General features: G+C 46.7%; 1 protein-coding gene across 4 annotated transcripts in view; it reads left to right on the top strand.

The window, feature by feature from the left end:
- The first annotated feature begins 425 nt into the window (after positions 1-425).
- Positions 426-20,802, top strand: part of ITGA6 (integrin subunit alpha 6) — a 77,028-nt gene continuing 56,651 nt past the window's right edge. Inside the window, exon 1 of one of the 4 annotated variants that reach the window (XM_049615518.1) lies at positions 426-842. In XM_049615518.1, the coding sequence (XP_049471475.1) occupies positions 661-842 (182 nt within the window). In that variant the 5' untranslated portion in view covers positions 426-660. The remainder of the gene's footprint in view (positions 843-20,802) is intronic. The other 3 variants (XM_049615514.1, XM_049615515.1, XM_049615516.1) reach the window with 3 other exon arrangements.

Here is a 20,802-nt window from a genome sequence, read left to right as displayed (position 1 = left end):
CATTTGCACGTGGGCTTGGGTCGGCGAGAATCCGCTGCTTAAGGCGATCAGTGCCGGCGCAACACCAGCACGTCTCCTTGCTAACAGATAGTAAACGCCTTTCTGGCTCGGCGCCGAATTGCAACCACAATTCCCAGTGCTTCTTTCCCGAAGGACCCCCCAGACGGGGCTGCTGGGCCGAGAGCTCAAGGCCCACCCCCCAACTCCAGTCTCCCACTCCGGCTTCCGGGCCAGGTAGGCGGCTACCGGAGCGGCCAGGGGCCGGCCGGGGAGGGGCAGCGCGGGGACGCAGCGCAGCCGGGCCGGCCGGGAAGGTGCCGGCTGCGGGCCGGGTGGCGGGCGCGCGAGGAGGGGCCAGAGGGGTGGGGAGGGGCGGGGCCGGCGTCCTCGTCACTTGATAAAACGCCTGCGAGTCTCCAGAGAACAACGGGCTCATTCAGCCACCGGGAGCTGCCCGCGAGGGGGAGCGGCCAGGCGGAGTGCGCAGCTCGTCCCGGGGGTGGGGCCGGGCGCGGTGGCCGGAGGAGACTAAGGTGGCCGCGGCGGCGGCGGCGGCGGCGGCGGCAGCAGCAGCAGCAGCAGCAGCGCGGCAGCCTCGAACCCGGCCCCTAGCGCAGGGCGGCCGCCGCGGCTCCGGCTCCTCTCCACTTGCGCCCGCCCATGGCGGCCGCCGGGCAGCTGTGGCTGCTCTACCTGTCCGCGGGTCTCCTGCCCCGGCTCGGCGCCGCCTTCAACTTGGACACCCGCGAGGACAATGTGATCCGGAAAACTGGGGACCCCGGGAGCCTCTTTGGCTTCTCGCTGGCCATGCACTGGCAGCAAAAGCCCGAGGACAGGCGGCTGTAAGTTCCCCGACTTCCCACCCCCGCCAGGGCGCCGGCCTGCGCGCGAGCAGGGGCGAGGGCGCGCCGCGTTCCCGCCAGCCAGCCCTACCCGTGCGTCTGCCCCGCCCGGGATTCTGCCGGCCCCCGGGGGAGCGCGGCCCGCTGCTCGCCGCCCCGCCCGTCGCGGCGCCTCCCCCCATTTGGCCTTGGAAGCCGGAGGACCCGAGGGCCGAGCCCCGCGGACCCCGGCCCCGGTGCCAGGCGGGGCTGTCCTCGGCCCCGGGAGAGTTTACTTTTTTTTTTTTTTCTTTTTAAACAAAAGTGCTTTCCGGAGGTCCTTCCCTCCGGGCATGTTTGCTGGGAACCCGGCAGGTGGCACGCTTTGCTGAGCTTCACGTGTATGTTTGGGGCGAGGGTGACCCGGGGTGTAGGGTCGCTGCATCGCTGCTGTGGGCTTGCTGGGAGCGTTGTTCGGAAAGATCCAGGCCTTTCCCAACCGCACACACTACCTGGTTTCCTTGAAGACTCGCGAGCCCGGCAGAAGTTGGAAAGCCACTTTTTATCCTGTCTTGCGTGGCTTTCTCTGAACGGCAGGCGCTCCTCTGGGAGCTATTCTACACCCCAACTTTTTTTTCCAAAAAAAAAAAAAAAAAAAAAAAAAGATGAAATTGACCAAGCACCTGTTCTCATGACTAAGATCAGCTGAGAAAACAAGCCCCGATGAGTGGTGTTCCCGGTACCCCGCCCAGGCCCCCAAGCGCCCGCTGGGGGGGGGGTACCTCAAGACACTTTGGGCCCCTGCACTGGGCAGGCCCAAGCTGAAGAGTTAAAGCAAAATGTCCGATCTGGACTGGGGCTTTGCAAACAAGGTTTGGAAATGACCCCCCTCCCCCACCATAGCATAGCGGTGTTCCTCCCGGGAGAAAGTGGAGACTGGCACTGCTTAGCTTCTCCTTTTCTTTCTTAGACGGTGTTGGTTCCCACATGATCAAACTATTTAGGCTGGAGAGGGTTTGGGAGCTTAGTCCGCCCTAATCGCTGTGGGCCTTCATTCTTGATCTGTACTACCGAAAAATAAACTCACAGAAGGTCCCTCCTCCCTCAAGGCTTTTAGTGGAACCGAGGCCCTTCCAGGACCAACAGACCGGAGAAAGCAAAGTGCAGCCCCAGTAAAGAGAAGACTGTGTTTATGAGAGACGAATGGGATTCTAGAGCTGGAGGAAACCTTTTGATTTCTGAGTTAAGAACTTCAGAATTGGTGAATCTTAAAGTCAGGATTTTCTGATAACACCTGCTAGTGAAGCAAAGAAACTAGTAGGGGGTGGGGAGGCCCAGGGCTGGTGGTCTGAGGGCTGGCCAGCTGCTTATACTCTGCCTTCTTTTAGTAGAAATAATTGTCAAGCTGTAAATCTGAAATGAAAGGTGGTTTCTGTTACCTCAGTTAATGGATGGCGTTTAGTGTTTCTGAATACTTAGTGTGTAAATGTGCTTCCACCCATATGGAGAGTTTGAACTGGTTAGTGCAGCAATGATTGTGGGCCAGCGGAGGGAATACATTCTGCTTGGTATTCTCTCGACCTGACGCCTACTGAAGGTGATGGCTTCCTTGGAATACTTGTTCCAGCAAACATTGTGAAGGGGAAGTATTGGGGCAAGGAAATATCTGGGATGGAGACTTGCAAAATGTGACTTTAGCCAGGAATCTCTGTCACTACGCAGCATGCCTGCTAAAACTTGTTACTGCTGTTAGAGTCCCCTCCCCTTCTTTTGGTAAAGTATTCCAGCTTCAGGAGCAGCTTTGGTCCTCCCGGGAAAACCACACACACAGGCCATAATCACATCAGTTGTCACCTTTGACTGTAACAGTTGTGGGTGTAAATAACAGCCAGTGAGATTGAGACCCCACAACTTCTGGTCCAGTGTCCTAAACTCTGCACTCTATAGAAAAGCTCAGTAGGAGTATTTCAGGGAACCGGTGAGAGAGGCCTGAGCTCATATTCCTTCTGGGCCATGTAGCAGCTGTTAATTTATTTTGAACCTTAGTTTCTTTATCTGTAAAATGGAGCTATTACTGCTTAATAAGGTTATTGTAAGGATTAAGAGATAGCACGTACAGTGCTCAATTCCTGCCTGGCATGGATGGGTACTTGCTGACTAAGTGGCTGTTAGTGCTGATAAATTTAGAAGCACTAATTCAGTTCCTCCTATGTGCCAGCTATTGGACTGGTGTTAACCATTCTGATTGTGACTGCCAAAGAGCAAAGCCAAAGTTTATTGTACATGGCGTGATGGATATCGTAAACTCTTAAGTTACATTTATGAAACCTGTGTTCAAAGCAGTTTAACTTTAATTGGTCATAATTAGACTGATAACAAAAAGTGGATTTGCTGACCAAGGGACTTCATTGAGGCAGGAGAAGTAAAGATGTGTGGGAATATCAGATGAATGCACTGTTACCGAAACTCATAGATTTTTGTGACTTAAATTTTCTACAGTCCTATTTAAATATTTAACACCAATTTGAACTCAAGTTTAGATTTTATAACAGAATAATGTATCTGTTATACATTGGAACAGATTGGAACATTGGAAATGTTCCAATACATTGGAAAGCCTTGGAACGTGTTGGGTGTTCCCAGGACTTTGGGGACTATAAAACTGACCTAGAGACTATAAAACTTCAGTCACAGTTTTAGGCTGTGCATTAAGGAAGTTTGAGACTCCAAACGATGATGAGATAGTCGTCTGAGTTACCGAGGTCAGGGTCTGTACTCCTTGGGATCTTTCGTTTCTCTTAGATATTTAAGGTTGAGTTACCACCCCTGCCAGGTAGACGGTGCAGGATGACACCTGTGGGTATGTCCGTTCTATGAATCATCACCCTTAGCTCTTCTTGGAAGAGACGGATCTATGTTTGACTATAAAGCAGAAACTAGAAGGAAGAAATCTGTAAGTGCAATTCTTGTAGAGCAGTTCTGGGTTTTTCCTCGTCTGTTATCTTCTTTTGGGGAACTTTTTGATCCTCGTCATCTTCCAGAGGCTCTCCAGGCCCCTTGTCCCTTTTGACTCTGTGATGTTTGCTTTTGATTTTTCTCAGACTAGTGATGCTCCTGCTTTAAAAATCATTAACTAGAGGTCATCTAGTCCAACTGACTCCCTTTATAGATGAAGAAACTGAAGCTGAAAGTTAAGAAATGTCTGAAGTCTCACAACTGGTTCAGAATCTGAATAGAATCTGGATTTGAACTTGGTGTTTCTGACTTGTGCTCATGCCATCTCCTAAAGGAAAAGTCAGAAATGTCCTTCAGACCTGGAGGAATTGGCCGGCATCTGAGTTTTGGAAATGCACTGTGTTATGTTGATTTATTAAACTGCTTCCCATGTGAATCGGGGCTTATCCCTTATCCCTTATCCCTTATCCTGGATAAGGGACAGGATACTTAAGCTGGGACAGGAATCCTTGAAAATTCAAAAACCAAGAATGAAGGTCTTGGATGCCTATTATGCCTATTATGCTTCCCTTTCCTTGGGGGTAGCAGAGTCCAAGGGCTACTTTGAGCAGGGAATGGCAAGGGGTTAAATAAAGGGATTTCTTTCTCTCTCTACTCTGAGCTGAAAGAGTGGATTTCACAAGTTACATTGACTGTATGATAGGACTACATGGTATTTTCAAGGCATATGTTAGGTGCTATCAGGCAAAGAAATGAACATAAAACCCCTGCCCTCACATTACCTACAATCCAGCTGGGGAGACTGGTTCATCCTTTGAAAATGGTAGATAACAGTTAAACACAAAACCATCAGAACTGTCAGACACATGATACTAAGTGCTACAGATATTCAAAGGAAGAAGAAATTGCTATAGTGTAGGTTGGACTCAAAAGGCTTTCGTGGAGAAATTTAAACTGGCTCCTGAGATAGGATTATGTTCTTTCTTACGATGGGCTGCCTGAGAACCAGTCAGTGTTCCACATAAAACTGACCTGGTCAGCTAAACATACAATAGTATTTTCTATTATGTCTCCATTATCCCTCTTGAAAGTGCCAAATAATTCACCGGCCAATTCTGTCCACAGTAGTATGTGGAGCCCAGGTCCCGGGGTAACCATGTGCCATAGCTCCATTTGGTTACCAAAGCTTAAACTAAATCTTAATGTTATTGTTATGCTAAAACAGTACAATACAACTAAGAACACACAGTAACTGCTTCTTTACAAATGTGGAGAGTCTTACAAGAACATTTAACCTGACTCTTAACAAATTATTCATACCATGGGTACTCTGATCTGTTTTTCAAACCCTAAGTCATTACCTGGTTGGTCTCACACCAACCTGTGTTAAAATTAAACTGGTCTATTTATCTTTCTTGCGGAGTCCTAAGATCTCTAAGTCTCCCTGCCCATTTTGGAGCTTTCTCTAATCTCAGGACTCAAGGTGACTGAGCACAGTCCCTGGATGCTGGCCCTGGGCCACATGGCACTGTGAATGCACTCAAGAAAGCAAGCGCTAAGGCACACATCTTGGATGCAACTCTGATCCCTGGCTGGCTCCAGTCACCCCTCACTGGGCTTTTTTCAGAAGGGGAGGGAATAAGAGGCAAAGAAAGAAGAACCCGGAAGCTGATCCAAGGCCAGCTGGATAAGGGTCAATTAGAAGAGAGTCCAGGCACAGATACTTAAACTGTGGGTATCCCTTATCCTATCCCAGCTAAGGGATTTTCAGGAGTGATTTTAAATTACATTTGATTTTTGCCTTAAAGGTGGCTGACCCACACTGCAGTGGGTTCTTAGGATTTGTTGGTTGTTATAATGAGACTAGATAGAGATGATGGCTGTAGAACAAGATCCTGAAAGCACTTGGCAAGGATGTGCATGTGTCAAATGGGAGTAAGCATGTGAGGGTACTAGTGAATTGATGGCTAAAGCTTTAGTTATTCATGGCTAGTAAGGGAATCTTGGCTGTGTGTAACTCTAGGGGCCGTGGTGGGGAAGCTGTTGACTTCCTCCAGTGGGAGCTATAGTCTAGATCCCAGTTGTGATTTGGTTGGGACCTTGTGTCAGAAACAGAATTCGGACGGCTTCTTGGGAGGGTGGTCAAGACTCAGCTGCAGTAATGGGCACCAGGGGCAAGGCCAGCCCCCGTTCTTTCTTACCCTTCTGTGTTTGTGTACAACTTGAAAATCAAATAACTTTATATTTGCAAGGAACCTTAGGGATTTTTTTTTAAAGTTTATTTGGGAGAAAGAGTGTGCATGTGTGTGTGCACAAGCAGGGGAAGGGCAGAGAGAGAGCGTCCACGCATGCATGCAGGAAAGAGAATCAATCCTAAGCAGGCTCTACGCTCAGCATGGAGCCTGATGAAGGGCTCAATCTCAAGATCATGCGATCATGACCTGAGCCGAAATCGAGTCGGTCACTTAACTGAGCTACCCAGGTGCCCCAGAATATTAGGGATTCTTAAACCTGTTGGCCATCAGGGTAACTTATATAAACATATACTTCTAGGCTCATCCCAGGTCTACTGTATGTGGATGTGATCCAAGAATCTGGTCTTAAAGTTTTCTAGGTTTGAGCCAGATGAGCTTTCCTTTTTTTACACAGAAGATAGCATAATGTAGTGGGTAAGAACAAATCCTAGAGCTATAGTCTAGTTCCCAGCTGGAGCCTAGAGTCAGCTGGGATGAAATTCTGCTCTGCCAGGGGTGCCTGGGTGGCTCAGTCGGTTGAGCGTCCGACTTCGGCTCAGGTCATGATCTCGCAGCTCGTGGGTTCGAGCCCCGCGTCGGGCTCTGTGCTGACGGCCCAGAGCCTGGAGCCTGCTTCTGCTTCTGTGTCTCCCTCTCTCTCTGCCCCTAACCCACTCACATTCTGTCTCTGTCTCTCTCAAAAATAAATAAACATTAAAAAAAAAAAAATTCTGCTCTGCCATTTACTAGCTATGACATTGTGCAGGACAGCTATAATTCTGCACCCGGTTCCAATGTATGGGCTTTTTTCCCACACACCACCAGTTGGGTAATCCTACAGTATCCAGTTGTGACACCATCTACCTGGAGATAGCATCAAATCCCACAGATTAAGGACTCAGTCCTATAAGACTGCCTTCTCCCACTTCAGATGCCAGTCCCAAGTCCAGGTTGTCACTTGTGCTTGTGATGGATGAGCTGTAGATTGGAGGTTGCTATGACCGCTCTCCTTGGGTTCAATTAATTTGCTGGAATGCCTCACAGAACTCAGAAACATTTTGCTTGCTAGATTACCGGTGTATTATAAAAAAAGTACAGCTCAAGAACAGCCAGATGGAAGGGGTGCGTAGGACAGGGACGAGCTTCCATGCCCTCTCCAGGTGTGCCACCCTCCCTTAAATTTTTACATGTTCACTAAGCAGAGGTTCTCCAAACTCCATCCTTTTGCATTTTTTTTTTTAATTTTTTTTTCAACGTTTTTTATTTATTTTTGGGACAGAGAGAGACAGAGCATGAACAGGGGAGGGGCAGAGAGAGAGGGAGACACAGAATCGGAAACAGACTCCAGGCTCCGAGCCATCGGCCCAGAGCCCGACGCGGGGCTCGAACTCACGGACCGCGAGATCGTGACCTGGCTGAAGTCGGACGCTTAACCGACTGCGCCACCCAGGCGCCCCCATCCTTTTGCATTTTTAAGGAGGCTTCATTACATAGGCATGAATGATTAAGTCATTGGCTATTGGTGATTGACCTCAGCCTCCAGCCCCTTTCCTTCACTGGAGGTCAGGAGGGTAGGACTAGGAAGTTCCAACCCTCTAATCAAGCAGTTGGTTCTCATGGCAGTCAGCCCCCATCCTTAAAGTGTGGTCCAAAAGGAACCATGGACAAAGACCAAATATATGTATTTTTTTTTAAATGTTTTTTTTTTTTTTTAATGTTTTATTTCTGAGACAGAGACAGAGCATGAATGGGGGAGGGTCAGAGAGAGGGAGACACAGAATCCGAAACAGGCTCCAGGCCCTGAGCTGTCAGCACAGAGCCTGATGCGGGACTTGAACTCACGGACCACGAGATCATGACCTGCGCCGAAGTCGGCCGCCCAACCGATTGAGCCACCCAGGGGCCCCTTAAATGTTTATTTTTGAGAGAGAGCGTGAGTGCCCAGGCAGGGGAGGGGCAGAGAGAGAGGGGGACAGAGGATCTGAAGCCAGCTCCATGCTGACAGCAGCAAGCCCCATGCAGGGCTCGAACTCACGAACTGCAAGATCATGACTTGAGCTGAAGTCAGACGCTCAACCAACTCAGCCACCCAGGCACCCCCAAACATATGTATTTCTTACTTTAAATCACAATAGCTAATCTGTCTATGCTCTCCTTACACAATTGTAAAGGAGGATAATTGTACCTTAGACTAGTCCTGGCCCAGAATAAGCACTTGGTGTTTGTTAAATAAATGTGGAAACAAAGGCTGTAAGGAGGTGAAGTGACCATGGCACGTTGTTGGGCAGGTTGGTTCTCAATCTACATCTTGCATCCTTCTTGGCCTGTGCAGCATGTGGTTTCTCCTTTTGGGTTTGAGTTTGATCATGGTTGAGTGTACATCCTCCCTTTAATTCCATTCTGTAGTTACCGTGTTTGGAAAGTACATCTCCGAGGAACTGTGCCTCGTAGTCTTTTGGTAGCTGCCAAGCAGTAGATGAATACCAGTGTGGTTTCACTATGTGGAGGCGATCAGGAGGCAGACTGGTGCAGGGACAGTGAGGTGCTGGGCGGGCAGTGACTTTGTGCACAGGATACCCTTGGAGCGTGGATTGTGATGTTGCAGGATGCAGTTAATAAGGAACACCAACTGCTCGGTTTCCAGATCTCCTTAGACCTCTGACTTTGGAAGTACCCCCTCACCCTTATCCTTGGGAGACTGGGTAATTTGCACTTCCCCCAGGGCAGGGTTGATGATGATTTCTTTTCCTGGTCCTTTGGCATTAATGTATGGTAGGAAAGCTGGATCTGTTTGTGCAAAGCTGGGTCTGATTGTTCACAGTGAAGCTGCTGAACGTTGAAGGTGCACGGACAAAGTGTGGAAGTAATGTTCTAGCAGATTTCTGTTTCCTAAGCTGGCACTTGGAATTGGAAATGAGTGATCCCTTGGAACTAAATTAAGAGACTAATTGTTAATTAGCCCTGAACTAGGACAGGTAGATTGGCTCTTCACAAGTGTCTGTGCCTATTAGCCTAATAACAGGGTGGAATGATCACCATCTAATCTGCTGCTGTCTGGCTTTTCTGGTTACAGGTAAAGAAAGCAAGACAATCCCAAGTCAGTTTACTCCATAGTTGGTGTGTGTGTAGAATGACTTCTTTCACAGGCCACAGGGTAGCCCAGTCAGACCCCAGTTTGCTCTCTCGCTGTGTGTCTGTGTCTTTCTCTCTCTCTCTCCCACACACATGCGGGATGCTAGGGTCAGTTACTGTTGTCACTTTGCCTAATCCCAAATTGGGAGAAAGACTTTAGAAAACATTTAAGACTCTGAAACCAATGAAATTGCACAGAAGGCTGTTCTGAATTGGGGGGGTGGGGCGAGCGTTACTGAAGCAAGCGTGGAAGGCGAAAGCAAGTACCATGAAGCCACAGATGTCCGCTCACATGTTTATTTGCTAACCAGCAACATATATTTTGTGTGTCGTACAATCCGAAGATTACTTTTTTTTGAAGAACCACTTCAGATATAGTATAGGAAAACCTTTTAGCAAAATATGCTTTCTAAGCCTGGAAGCATAGAAATAAAAATAAACTTTGGAATAATGTGAAAGGGGCACGCTGGTTAATGATATGAAGAATAAACGGAGCACAGAGTAATGCCTGTTTACCCGAGGTCTCTGTTTGCTTTGTTTGGTGATATCAATGTCACTGTAGTTTCTTCATTTTGTAAAGGACATCGATTTGTACTGAGGTTATTTTAAGTGTGGGTGTGGGGGGAAGTGTACAAATGATGGTAAACATTTCAGGCCCATAAGGGTAGGATGTCACTGAACTAGAAGTCTCTTGAGCCAAATAGCCTCTTGTCTTCGCAGAATTAGAGCCCTTCTCTTTAGGATATACTGCCATTGATAAAGCAGCATGATCTAAAGTTAGCAAGAGGATCCTCATCAAGGTGAATCACAGCCAGGGGTGTAGGATGGTTATTCCTGGTGTGAATGGACCACTTGATTGATAGCAGTGGGATTTTGAAGTCCTGTTTTTCTTTCTATTTGCTGAGGAGAGTAAGCAGCCCTTCCTGGGTCCCTTTCCCACTGATCCATCTGTCGGATGATGGTCTGAGCCCCCTCCAACTGGCAGTGTAGGACCCTCTCATGAGAACAAGGGTTGTTTTTTTTTTTTTTAACTTTTTGTTTTTCTTTTTAGTGTTTATGTATTTTCGAGAGAGACAGAGACAGAATGCGAGTGGGTTAGGGGCAGAGAGAGAGGGAGACACAGAATCCGAAGCAGGCTCCAGGCTCCGAGCTGTCAGCACAGAGCCCGACGCGGGGCTCGAACTCACGAGCTGTGAGATCATGACCTGAGCCGCAGTCGGACGCTTAACCGACTGAGCCACCCAGGCGCCCCGAGAATGAGGGTGTTTTGAAGTGAAATGGACATGTTCAGAATTCTGCAAGGCTCTGGTGAGATTGGAGATCAGTAGGAAAAGGTATTTAAAATATGTGGGGTGAAGAGAAGTGTTGAAAACCAATTGACTGGGGCTTAAGGAATCCAGCTTTGCTGTGACACAAATAAACCTAAGAGTTTTCAAACAAGGAGAAGCTTAAAGAGACTCAGATGTGATCAGGTGGATACGTAAAGACATAATTCTAGGAAAATGGCACTTGCCCTTGAGGCCTTCTGGCTGCTCGTGGGACCTGGCCTAGGTGCCAGCACTTAGGACAATATTCAGAAAAAGTTGAGAGGTGACTTAAAGAGCTGGGTAATGAAGAGGTCTCACGTGAACCCACAAATGCAAGAGGTAGGCCTGGACACTGTTGGGCCTTTTAGAGGCTCAAGGACAGAGGACCTGGAGAAGGCGGGTACTGATTTAGATGATCCAAAGCCCAAGGGAGGGCTTTGGGGGCCAGCTGGAAAAGAGTGTTAATGCTTAGGACATGGTAAAGCCAATTCAGATACCATATCCTATCAGCCAGTTCAGAAAGAAATGTGTCTTCTAAGCCTTATATTTAGAAAGGGCTCAGGGCTGCTACAGAGATTATTAGCTGAGGGTGGAGACGTGGAGACGCCTCCTCACTCAGGATGATCCCCGGAGGTGAGGGCTGCAAGATGAGAATCCCCCAAGTTCGGCAGCACCATGATCCAGAAGCCGTCTGAGAAGGTTTTTCACTGTTGTAGGGTAAGAAATTGATCTTTTGTAAGCTCATTTATTTCTATGTGTGCACATTTATGTATAAATGTATAGTTTATGTTTCAACTTAAAGGGATTTTTTTTTTCTCACTTTACCATGACGAACAAGTAAAAACTTAGAGGGGAACGTGCTCTGGACGTCTAGGAGAAACCATAATCAACTTTTCTGGGGTTTTGCTATAGAAGTTGTAAGTTCAACAGATACTCAGTGAGCGTTTACTATGTATTAGGCACTGTTCTAGTGCAGGAGCTATGGCAGCAAATTAAATAGATAAAATCCCTGCTTAGTTCTGTTGGGGGAGACAGACAAATAGGGGTATTATGTTAGAAGGTAGTAAGCAATACAGAGGAAAAGAAAGTGGAGAAAGGAACTGGGGGGTTGTTTGGCAGTAGGTCAGCCGGGGAGGACTTCACTGAGAAGGCAAAACTGCAAGCCATGACAGTATTGGGGGGAAAGAGTGTTTTGGGCAGCAAGAACACCAAGTGCAAAGGTACTGGGGCAGAAGCATGCCTAGCAAATTAAGAACAGCAAGGAAGCCTGTATTTTCCTTGAAGGCAAATTGTGCAGAACCTCATAGATCATTGAAAGACTTTGGCTTTACTCTTGACTGAGGTGGGAAGCCATTGGAGGGTTCTGAGAAGAATATGACATGTTCTGACTTAGATTTTAAATGGTTTTCTCTAGCTGCTGGATTGAGCATAGACTCTATGAGGGCAAGGATAGATGTGATACTAATTAAGAGGCTCCTGTAATAATAGATAAGAGATGATGGTAGTTTGGACCAACGTGGTTGCAAATGATTGGATTCTGGATCTATTTTCAAAATGGAGTCAATAGGATGAAGCAAGAGAGAGAAGAAAACAGTATCTTCAGGGTTTTTGGGCTGAGCACCTGGAAGGATAAAGTTGTCCTATGATGGTTTAGGACAGAGCATAAGAGGAAGGGATTTTGGGGGAAGAGCAGGAGTTTGATTTTAGACACGTTAGGTTTGAGAGGTTGAGACACCCCAGTGGAGGTGTTGCGTTGGCTGTTGAAGTTGGGGAGGTTTGGGTGGGAGATACGAACAGTACAGTCCTGGGCCTCCTGGTGGACTGAATGATGAATGAGGTCAAGGGAGTGGGAATAGAGTCTAAGGGCAGAGCTTTAGGGTACTCCTGTGCAGGGGTTAGGGAGAAGGGGGGCATGGCTAGTAAGCAGGAGTAGATGTGCGCTCCTGGAAGTCACGTGATGAAGGCATGTTGGAGAGGGAATGATCCATCAGTTGTGTCAATGACACTGCGAGCTGATTACTGGGATAGCAATGTGGAGGCCATCTGCAACCTGATCAGAGCACTTGTGGAGGTCTGGGAGCCATGCCTGGCTGGAGTGGGTTAGTGAGAATAGAAGAGGAGTTGGAGACAAAAAGTAGGAAGTCAAAATTTTGTTGAAGAGGGGAACAGAGCAAGAATGGAGGAGAAAATGGGGTCAAGAAGGAATTTTATTATTTTTACGGTGGGAGCAATTGATAGTGAGCTGGGCCATTGATGAGGATGATTGAGTAGAAAAGGCAAAGTGAGCGTAGGAGACGGGAGGGTTGTCAGTGTGCTAGCTGGGACCACAGCACAGGTGGCTCATCACACCACAGAGTAAGGGCGTACAGATGCAGGCCGGTGGGTTCTTGTCCTGGTGGGAGGCTGCGAGAGGTTTTTTTCTGGTCGCTTCTCATTTCTCATCAATAACAGTAGCTCATTAGCCCAACGTTACTCAATACCTGCGTAGAAGTTTGCCTTGCAGGGGTAAGAACTCCATTCTAGAGATAGAGGAATGTGGGATTGGAATCCCCGCTTCTTCACATTCTGTGGATTTGACCTTGGGCGGGTTGCTTGTCCTCCTCAGGAAGGTGGAGGTACTAACGGTACCTACCCCATAGGGTTGTGAAGAGGGAATGCAGTGAGGATAAAGCTCTTGGCATAGTGCCTGGCACATCCAGTCAACATCATCTTTTACTGTTGTGGGCCCCTTAGCAGTAAACGCTGCTGTAGCGATCTTGTCTCGACAGTCTGGCAGGCAGCAGATGCTCCTCTGGGGGGTTAGGTCAAAGGTGAAGTTGCCCCACGGGCAGGGCTGTCACCGGAGTTGGGAGCTGTCCGTAGGCAGACAGGAACTATAGTCTCGCCTTGAGGAGAAGAAAGGGAAACATGGGACTTGGAAGAAGGAAGAGAAAATGGCAACACATCAAAATCCTTTAGCCATCTCTAGTTCCTTGTGCTATATTTGAGCTGCAGAAAACTGCAGCTTTTTATTTTGTTCAATTCTTACAAGGCTCATATTAGGTGTTGAGTGAACATCACCCATACGGGAGTATATGCAGCTCCAGGATCTGGAACGGTCTAGGATGGCGTAGTGCCCATGTGTCCATCATCCTCCCGCCGTAGGCATCAGGGCATCGGCAGGCAGGGATGTGCTGTGCAGGGTGGCAGTGAGCCAGGAACACAGCAGGAGTGCTGTCGCCTTGCTTCCTGCTCCTGGGGCCTGGTTGATTGTCTTTGTAATCCTGGTTAACGTATCTAGTGTACCACGGTGTGTATCCAGTCAGAGTGACTTAGGGCCTCGTTGAATTGTCAAGAAGGTAGAAAACTAGACTAAATAACCCTTTGGGGTCTAAAATACTGCCAATTTTCAGCCTCTTCTCACAAGACAAGTGGTATAGGCTAACTGGGTAGCTTGACGTAAATCTGAATCTAAAAGGATATAATAGACTGTCTCTGAAATTATGCAAGAGGGTGACTCATCAGGACCTTATCCTCTATTGCCCTGGGGTGTGCCACAAATTAATTACAGAACATCTCCCTGAGGCAGCATGGTGGTGAGTTATTAAAAAAAAAAAAAAAAAAAAGGTTATCTCTTTCTAGTGCAGAATGAAATATATGTAAGTTTTTAATCTAAAACATGAGGCTTTAAAGACAGTTTAAGCTTTTAGGCATTTTGGGCTATGCCCCCGTGCATGTTCACCTTCTCCCTGGTCATTCACTGCTTTCGTGGAAGTGGTTGAGAAGCACCCACCAGCCTCCTCTCTATAGAGAGACAGCTGAGACCTAGAATAGTGACAGCTAGATAATGGCAGTGAGGGCCTTGGCACACAGCTGCCTGATGCCTAGTCCCTCTAATGCTGTGCCCTACACTTCTACCTTTTGGTGAAGCAGGCTGTTCTTGGAATTGATCATGGGCCACATAATCTTGCCCTTAATAGAGCAGTGTCCTATGTTTTTAAGTGTCTCTCTGGAATAAGGATAGCAAGTATATAGCCACTGTTGCCCTTTTACCCTGCTAATTGTGGGCACTCCAAGTGAGCATGGCACTTCTTTCAGCCGAGTCTTAGAATTCTCCAGGTCAGCATAAGTTAGCCTCCGCTGGTGAATGGTTGTCTGCACATAAGACAACACCTGTCTGCCTACTTGGTCTGGCCAGATCCCCTGCTATGGAAGGCACTCTCTGTATAAATGTCTGCCTGATGGATATTATCCCTACTGGTTTGAGAGCTTCTTAAGAGCAAGGCTGATAGCTTGTCCATTTTTGGCTCAGATTTCATGGAAATGGGTACCCGGTGGTACTGGTTGAGCTCTTGGAGTTGATTTAATTTCCCAAATACATTAAGGACTTCTAGAGAACAGGAAGTGGGATGACCATTTTTTTAAGAATGATTCTTTGGGGCGCCTGGGTGGCTCAGTCGGTTAGGCTGCCGACTTTGGCTCAGGTCACGATCTCGCGGTCTGTGAGTTCGAGCCCTGCGTCAGGCTCTGTGCTGACAGCTCAGAGCCTGGAGCCTGTTTCAGATTCTGTGTCTCCTTCTCTCTGACCCTCCCCTTTCATGCTCTATCTCTCTCTGTCTCAAAAATAAATAAACGTTAAAAATTTTTTTTTAAAAAAAAGAATGATTCTTTCATCTTGGTACTGTTCTTTTGTTTACCATCTTAACGATTTTTAGGTGTACATTTCGGCAGTGTTAAATATAGTCACATGGTTGTGAATACTTTGGTACTTCTTTTAAAAAAATTTTTTTTCAATGTTTATTTATTTTTGAGAGACAGAGACAGAGTGCGAGCAAGGGGAGGGGCAGAGAGAGAGGAGGAGACACAGAATCCGAAGCAGGCTCCAGGCTCTGAGCTGTCAGCACAGAGCCCGACACGGGGCTTGAACCCCCAAACCATGAGATTGTGACCTGAGCCGAAGTTGGCTGCCCAACTGACTGAGCCACCCAGACGCCCCTGGTACTTCTTAAACTTGTTTTGGAGCCACCAGAAATCAGCTTGTCCATGTTATGAGGCCAGAAAATATTGACCCGCTAAACTTAAAATAACTAAGTAGAGACTTGTGCTACACCCTGTCATCTGATAGAATATTCTAATGTAGATTAGTGGCAACGGAATTAAAAGTTTAACAAATTTACGGTAGAAGTTAAAAACCCCCTTGCATAGCTTAGTGTGTGTTTTCCAGTTTCGGAAGGGCTGCTCCGGTTGGACCCACAGCTGTGCTCCCAGCTCCACGTGTGGAATGCCCAGGCTCCTCAACACCTGCCCTTTGAAAAACCAAAGTAATTGGTTTTCAGTTTCTAACTGAGTGAAAGAGAAAATCGCAGCAAATACCAAGCCTGGCCGTATTCGTTTGTTTGTCACTTACGTCTTGCTGCTCTTCCTAACTCAGCAGCTTTAGAATGAAACCTCCATTTCAGTGGCACCCTGAGGTCAGGTCAGAGTTGAGGTTTGGTCTGACAGTGGCACATTTGCCGGTTGAAGTTTGAAAGGAAGTGTGTGTGTGTGTGTGTGTGTGTGTGTGTGTGTGTGTGTTCAGGGAACATCAGATTAGACTAACAGCTGTCCCTAGCAGTATGGTCATCATTAGCTTGTCTTGCACATTCTTTCCTTGTTCCTACCTCCCCACCCCCAGCTTCCTTTAGAGCCATGTTCATCTGTTACCTGGGAGCAGCTTTATTTTCTTTCTCTGTTCCTCATCTCTTTGATTTTTCTAGTGACTAATTTCTCTATTCTGTTTAGCTTAATAAACTCTTTTTATTCTTACTGATGTGTGTATCATGGAATTTCTAGTAAGCTATTTGGGAGCCGTCAGAATAGAAACTCACTGATGGTTCTGAATTGTGCGTCTGATTTACCTGTGCCTTCCTGGGGCTTTAATTTGGAGCCTGGCACACGTCATTCCTCAAAATAAAACAGAAAAGTGCTTTAAAAGAAATCTAGGCCTATGCACAAGCCATAGATGTTTTCATCTGCACACAAAGAGTGGGCGTATTCTAGTAATATCACCCAATAATGCTTTTGTGGATTTCTTTATCACTGGAATTATTTATCACCTGCAGAAGTTGGCAAGGAACCCAATAAATGACCTAGAAAGGTAGACCATCTCCCTTGTTTTATGGATCAAGGAATGGAGGCCTAGAATTTGTTGTAGGTCATGTAGCCAGCCACTGGTGAAGCTGCCCCTGTGTCCCTCCTCCATCCAGAAGTCTTTGTACACTTGAACCCCCGTCCTCCACCTCCACCCCCAAGCAGGGGTCTGTGTAGTCCATGTTCTGTTTTTATAAGAGAAGCTTAAGCAGATCTGTTCAAGTCCTACCAAGCCTCTCTGAAAATCTTTTCTCATCAAAAAGAGCTGCCATCTTGAGTCCCTGAGCTAAGCATTTCTTGATGAGGAGCTGGGCCTGGATTTGCCTTTGACCACAAATCCAGAAGCAGTTATGTGTTCCCTGTATGGATCCCCACACCCTCTGGTATGTTCCTGGACCAGGAGTCCTGGTCGCCTACACTCCTCTCATTCATGCTGTAGATTAGATGAAAGGTGAGGTGCCTGACTCAGGCCATGACTCATTTCTGCTCCTCCCTTTAGCAGGTGGTTACTGCAGAAAGGGTTGGGTAGTGTCCATAGCATGGAAGACTAAGGCATTTAAACCCAGCAGCTATTTATAAATAGCTCTGTATATTGGGATGCCTCTGAACTCGGTAGATTCATCCCCTTCTAAAGGAGGATATGAGGAGTGAGAATTGTGTCGATGTTCTTCTGTAGCTGACATGTTCCCCTGAATGCTATTAGCAGTGTGGACTTTTATGATGAGTGTGCAGCTTCCTCTCTGGTGTCCATGCATTTTACTCTCTAGCTCACTTGACCATGGTGGGAAGCTTGTCCACCTTCTCAGTTGTTTGGATTTCCTCTCCTCAGTATCTTTCAACTTCTGCCCTCCATGTGGACTTGATTGTAATGCCCAGATGGCCAGCACAGTACGGGTTATATGCTTCTTTATTGCTGTGTCCTCATGCCTCTGGAATGGGCTGTAAAAATCAGCTTTTGACTTTTGCCTGCCTGCAGCTGCCTACATAAAGATAGCATGTGTGAGCTTGTCTTCTGCAGTTCTGAGCTTTGCTTTCTTCATGACTTCCAGGCACGGATTTTAACCTCCGTGACCATCTCTGTCCTTTACTCTGCAGGATTTTCAGTGACCCAGTGTTCATTGGCTGACATTATTTTTAAAAGCACATTTAAGTTTATTTTTGAATAGGTAATATAGTCACAGGTACAAATACAAAAGCTACAAAAAGATGTGAAGTGAAAATCACCCTCCCACCCCTGGTCTCCAGTTACCCTGTTCTTCTCAGAGTCAACCGTTGTTTAACCAGCTTGTTGTGAATCCTTGCACAGGTACTTAAACATTTATAAGCAAATACATGCATTTTGTTTTTACACTTATGGTAACATGCTGTATATATTCTTTTGCACCTTGCTTTTTTTCTCTTGACATGTTTTAGAACTTGTGTGATGTAAATAAAGAGCTTCTTTGGTATTTAAAAAAAAATTTTTTTTAACGTTTATTTATTATTGAGAGAGAGAGACAGAGCATGAGCATGGGAGGGGCAGAGAGAGAGGGAGACACAGAATCTGAGGCAGGCTCCAGGTTCTGAGCTATCAGCACAGAGCCCGACGCAGGGCTCGAACTCACAGACCATGAGATCATGACCTGAGCTAAAGTCGGCCGCTCAACTGACTGAGCCACCCAGGCACCCCTCCTTGATATTTTTAAAGTCTGCATACTGTTCGGTTTTAAGAGGGAGCCATGATTAATTTAACCAGTCTGGATGTTCAAGTAATTTCTAATCTTTTGCTGTTAAAAGCAGTGCTGTAGTGAAGAACTTTATACCCTCCTTTGCTTTACCTTAAGTCAAGGGTCAATTCCCAACATGGTGGTTTGCCCAGCATTGTTTTAATGAACATAGTTGATTCTTGAGGAGTGACTGGCTGCTCTTCGTGACTGCCTATCACGAATGATGTCCTACCATCTGATACTGTCACAGACTACTACCCTGCCATTGGGGTTACTGGAATCTTCTCAACAACTATAATTAACAGTCTTTTAAAAAAATTGTTTTTAATGTTTATTAATTTTGAGAGAAAGAGAGAGACAGTGACAGAGAGTGAGTGACGGAGGGACAGAGAGAGGAAGACCCTGAATCTGAAGAAGAGCCTGGAGCCTCCAGGCTCTGAGCTGTCAGCACAGACTCCCATGGGGCTCTCAAACCCATGAACCGTGAGATCATGACCTGAGTGAGGGTCCGGTGCCTAACCAGCTAAGCCACCCAAGTGCCCCTACAATCGACAGTCTTACATTCAAACTGTTGGATTCCTAATGGCTTCAGCATTTGTGCTCCCCCTGTACTTAGACTTGTTAAAAACTATTTGCAAGTCAGAGTGGCATGTTGGAATGTGTGTTAACTGAATACTGATAAGAGCATCACTGCATCAGAGTTTACAAGGTTATTTGATGTTATTTTGTTTGATCCTTGCAACACCCTATGAGAAAATTTAGAACCATTTCACAGATGATACCCAGCTGTACATCCAGGCGGTACAGCCAGGATTTGAACCCATCAGGTCTTCTGGTAACTCCCTCAGTGTTTCCGATTATGGTTTTTGCCTTGGCAGTCTGCTCCGGGACAGGTCAGAAGGTGTGAGCCGTCCCTAGGCGGTAACTGCTACAAGCATGTGCCCTATTGTTCTGACCGCAGCAGGTCCAAGCAGAACTGTTGCTCAGCCAGGGTATGCCGGTGAAGCAGTACTTGTTGTTCGGCTATTGAAATGCTTCTAGTTGGCAAATAGTTATGTCCCAAACCCCCTGAGTGTCCCTTGACAACTGCGCTGGCCGCTCTGCCTGGATGCTCCCGCCATGTTTCCCCACAATCCAGCCACTAAAGGGGAGGTGTCCTAACACAACAGGGGGCTTCTGGGTGCATCTCCAATACTTTGCCACCATCTGTGCTAATTGGTCACTAAATACTTCTAAATATCTTTAAATGCAGGCGTGGAGTGGTAAACAGCATAAATGTTTAGCAGTGTACCTTCTATAAATCTTGTATACACTTCTGAAATGGTATTTTTTTGTTCACAGTATCCTTATTTCTAAATCTTTTTTTTTTTTTTTTTTTTTTTTTACCTGAAAGACCTCTTTTGGCTTTGCTTTTTTGTGTTGTTTTTGGTGTTGATTGTTCTGCCATAGCGTATAAAAATCAGGGTAGCTGGTTTGAGGTGTCTGGGAACCGGAACTCCTTCTCCCTGCTACTGCACCATGCATAGCCTCAACCTCGTAATCCAGGAGGGCGGCGTCTGAGTTCTAGGGGGACAAACGAGGGGACAAAGAATAGAGCCAAAGGCACACGGGCACCATCTCTTAAAGGAGATTCCTGGAAGCAGCAATGTGATACCTTGTCTTGCATCCCCTTTAGCAGGACGGGGTTCTGTGGCACGTCCAGCTGGAAAGGGAGGCTGGCATGAGCTGCCTTTTTTCAGGGTGGCCTGGTGCCTCCGTAATCCTTTCACTGTGGGAAGAGCTGAGAACTGGTCGGTACTGGGCCACAGCCGGCAGCCTCTGGCCCAGCTAAGCCTGTCGTTTCAGTTAGCTCATTTAGAAAATAAACTATGTGATATTAATTTCCTTTTCTAAACATTGAAACATTTGGATTTCCTGAGATATTGGAATAGCAAAATGGATATGGTGACTAACCAGGTGTGTGTTTTTTAAATATACCTTTTGTCTCCCTGGTTTTTATTAATATTTTACTGAAGAATGATGGAAATTGAAAGTCACTTTTTCCTTTGCAAGTAACTATTTGGTACCAGCTTTTAAGAATGACTTTTTTCCCCCACAAGAGTTAGCACTGATACGATTGATGCATGATACATTGGGCATATAAAAACCTGCTTGGTAACAACATACTCAAGTCTAGAATTATTACATGTAATAAATTATTTCTAAAATAAACTTCATTCATTTAACTGAGCTTACTGTGTACCTACTGTGTGCCAAGCAGTGTGTGAAGATTGGGGATGGGAGGCTGGGCTCACTGCCCAGCTCGTACAGGTTCTCAGACTTGGATCCTTGAAAGGTCAAGTCACCAGAAGGACACATGTGACTCGATTTGGCAGCCGGGAAGTCAGGTATCTGAAAATTCAGAAGCACAGGAAGTGATCAAATGGCACGTTTGACAAGGTCAGGCAGCTGCTTTGTAAAACTAAAGGAATAGTTTTGCTCGGAGACCTTTCATTTTCCCTTTTCTTACTGCAGTGGATAATAGCGTTTTTATTACAGT

This window comes from Panthera uncia (genome assembly GCF_023721935.1).
Source record: "Panthera uncia isolate 11264 chromosome C1 unlocalized genomic scaffold, Puncia_PCG_1.0 HiC_scaffold_3, whole genome shotgun sequence".
Taxonomy (NCBI): Eukaryota; Metazoa; Chordata; class Mammalia; order Carnivora; family Felidae; genus Panthera; species Panthera uncia.
This window is presented reverse-complemented; position numbering and strand designations above follow the sequence as displayed.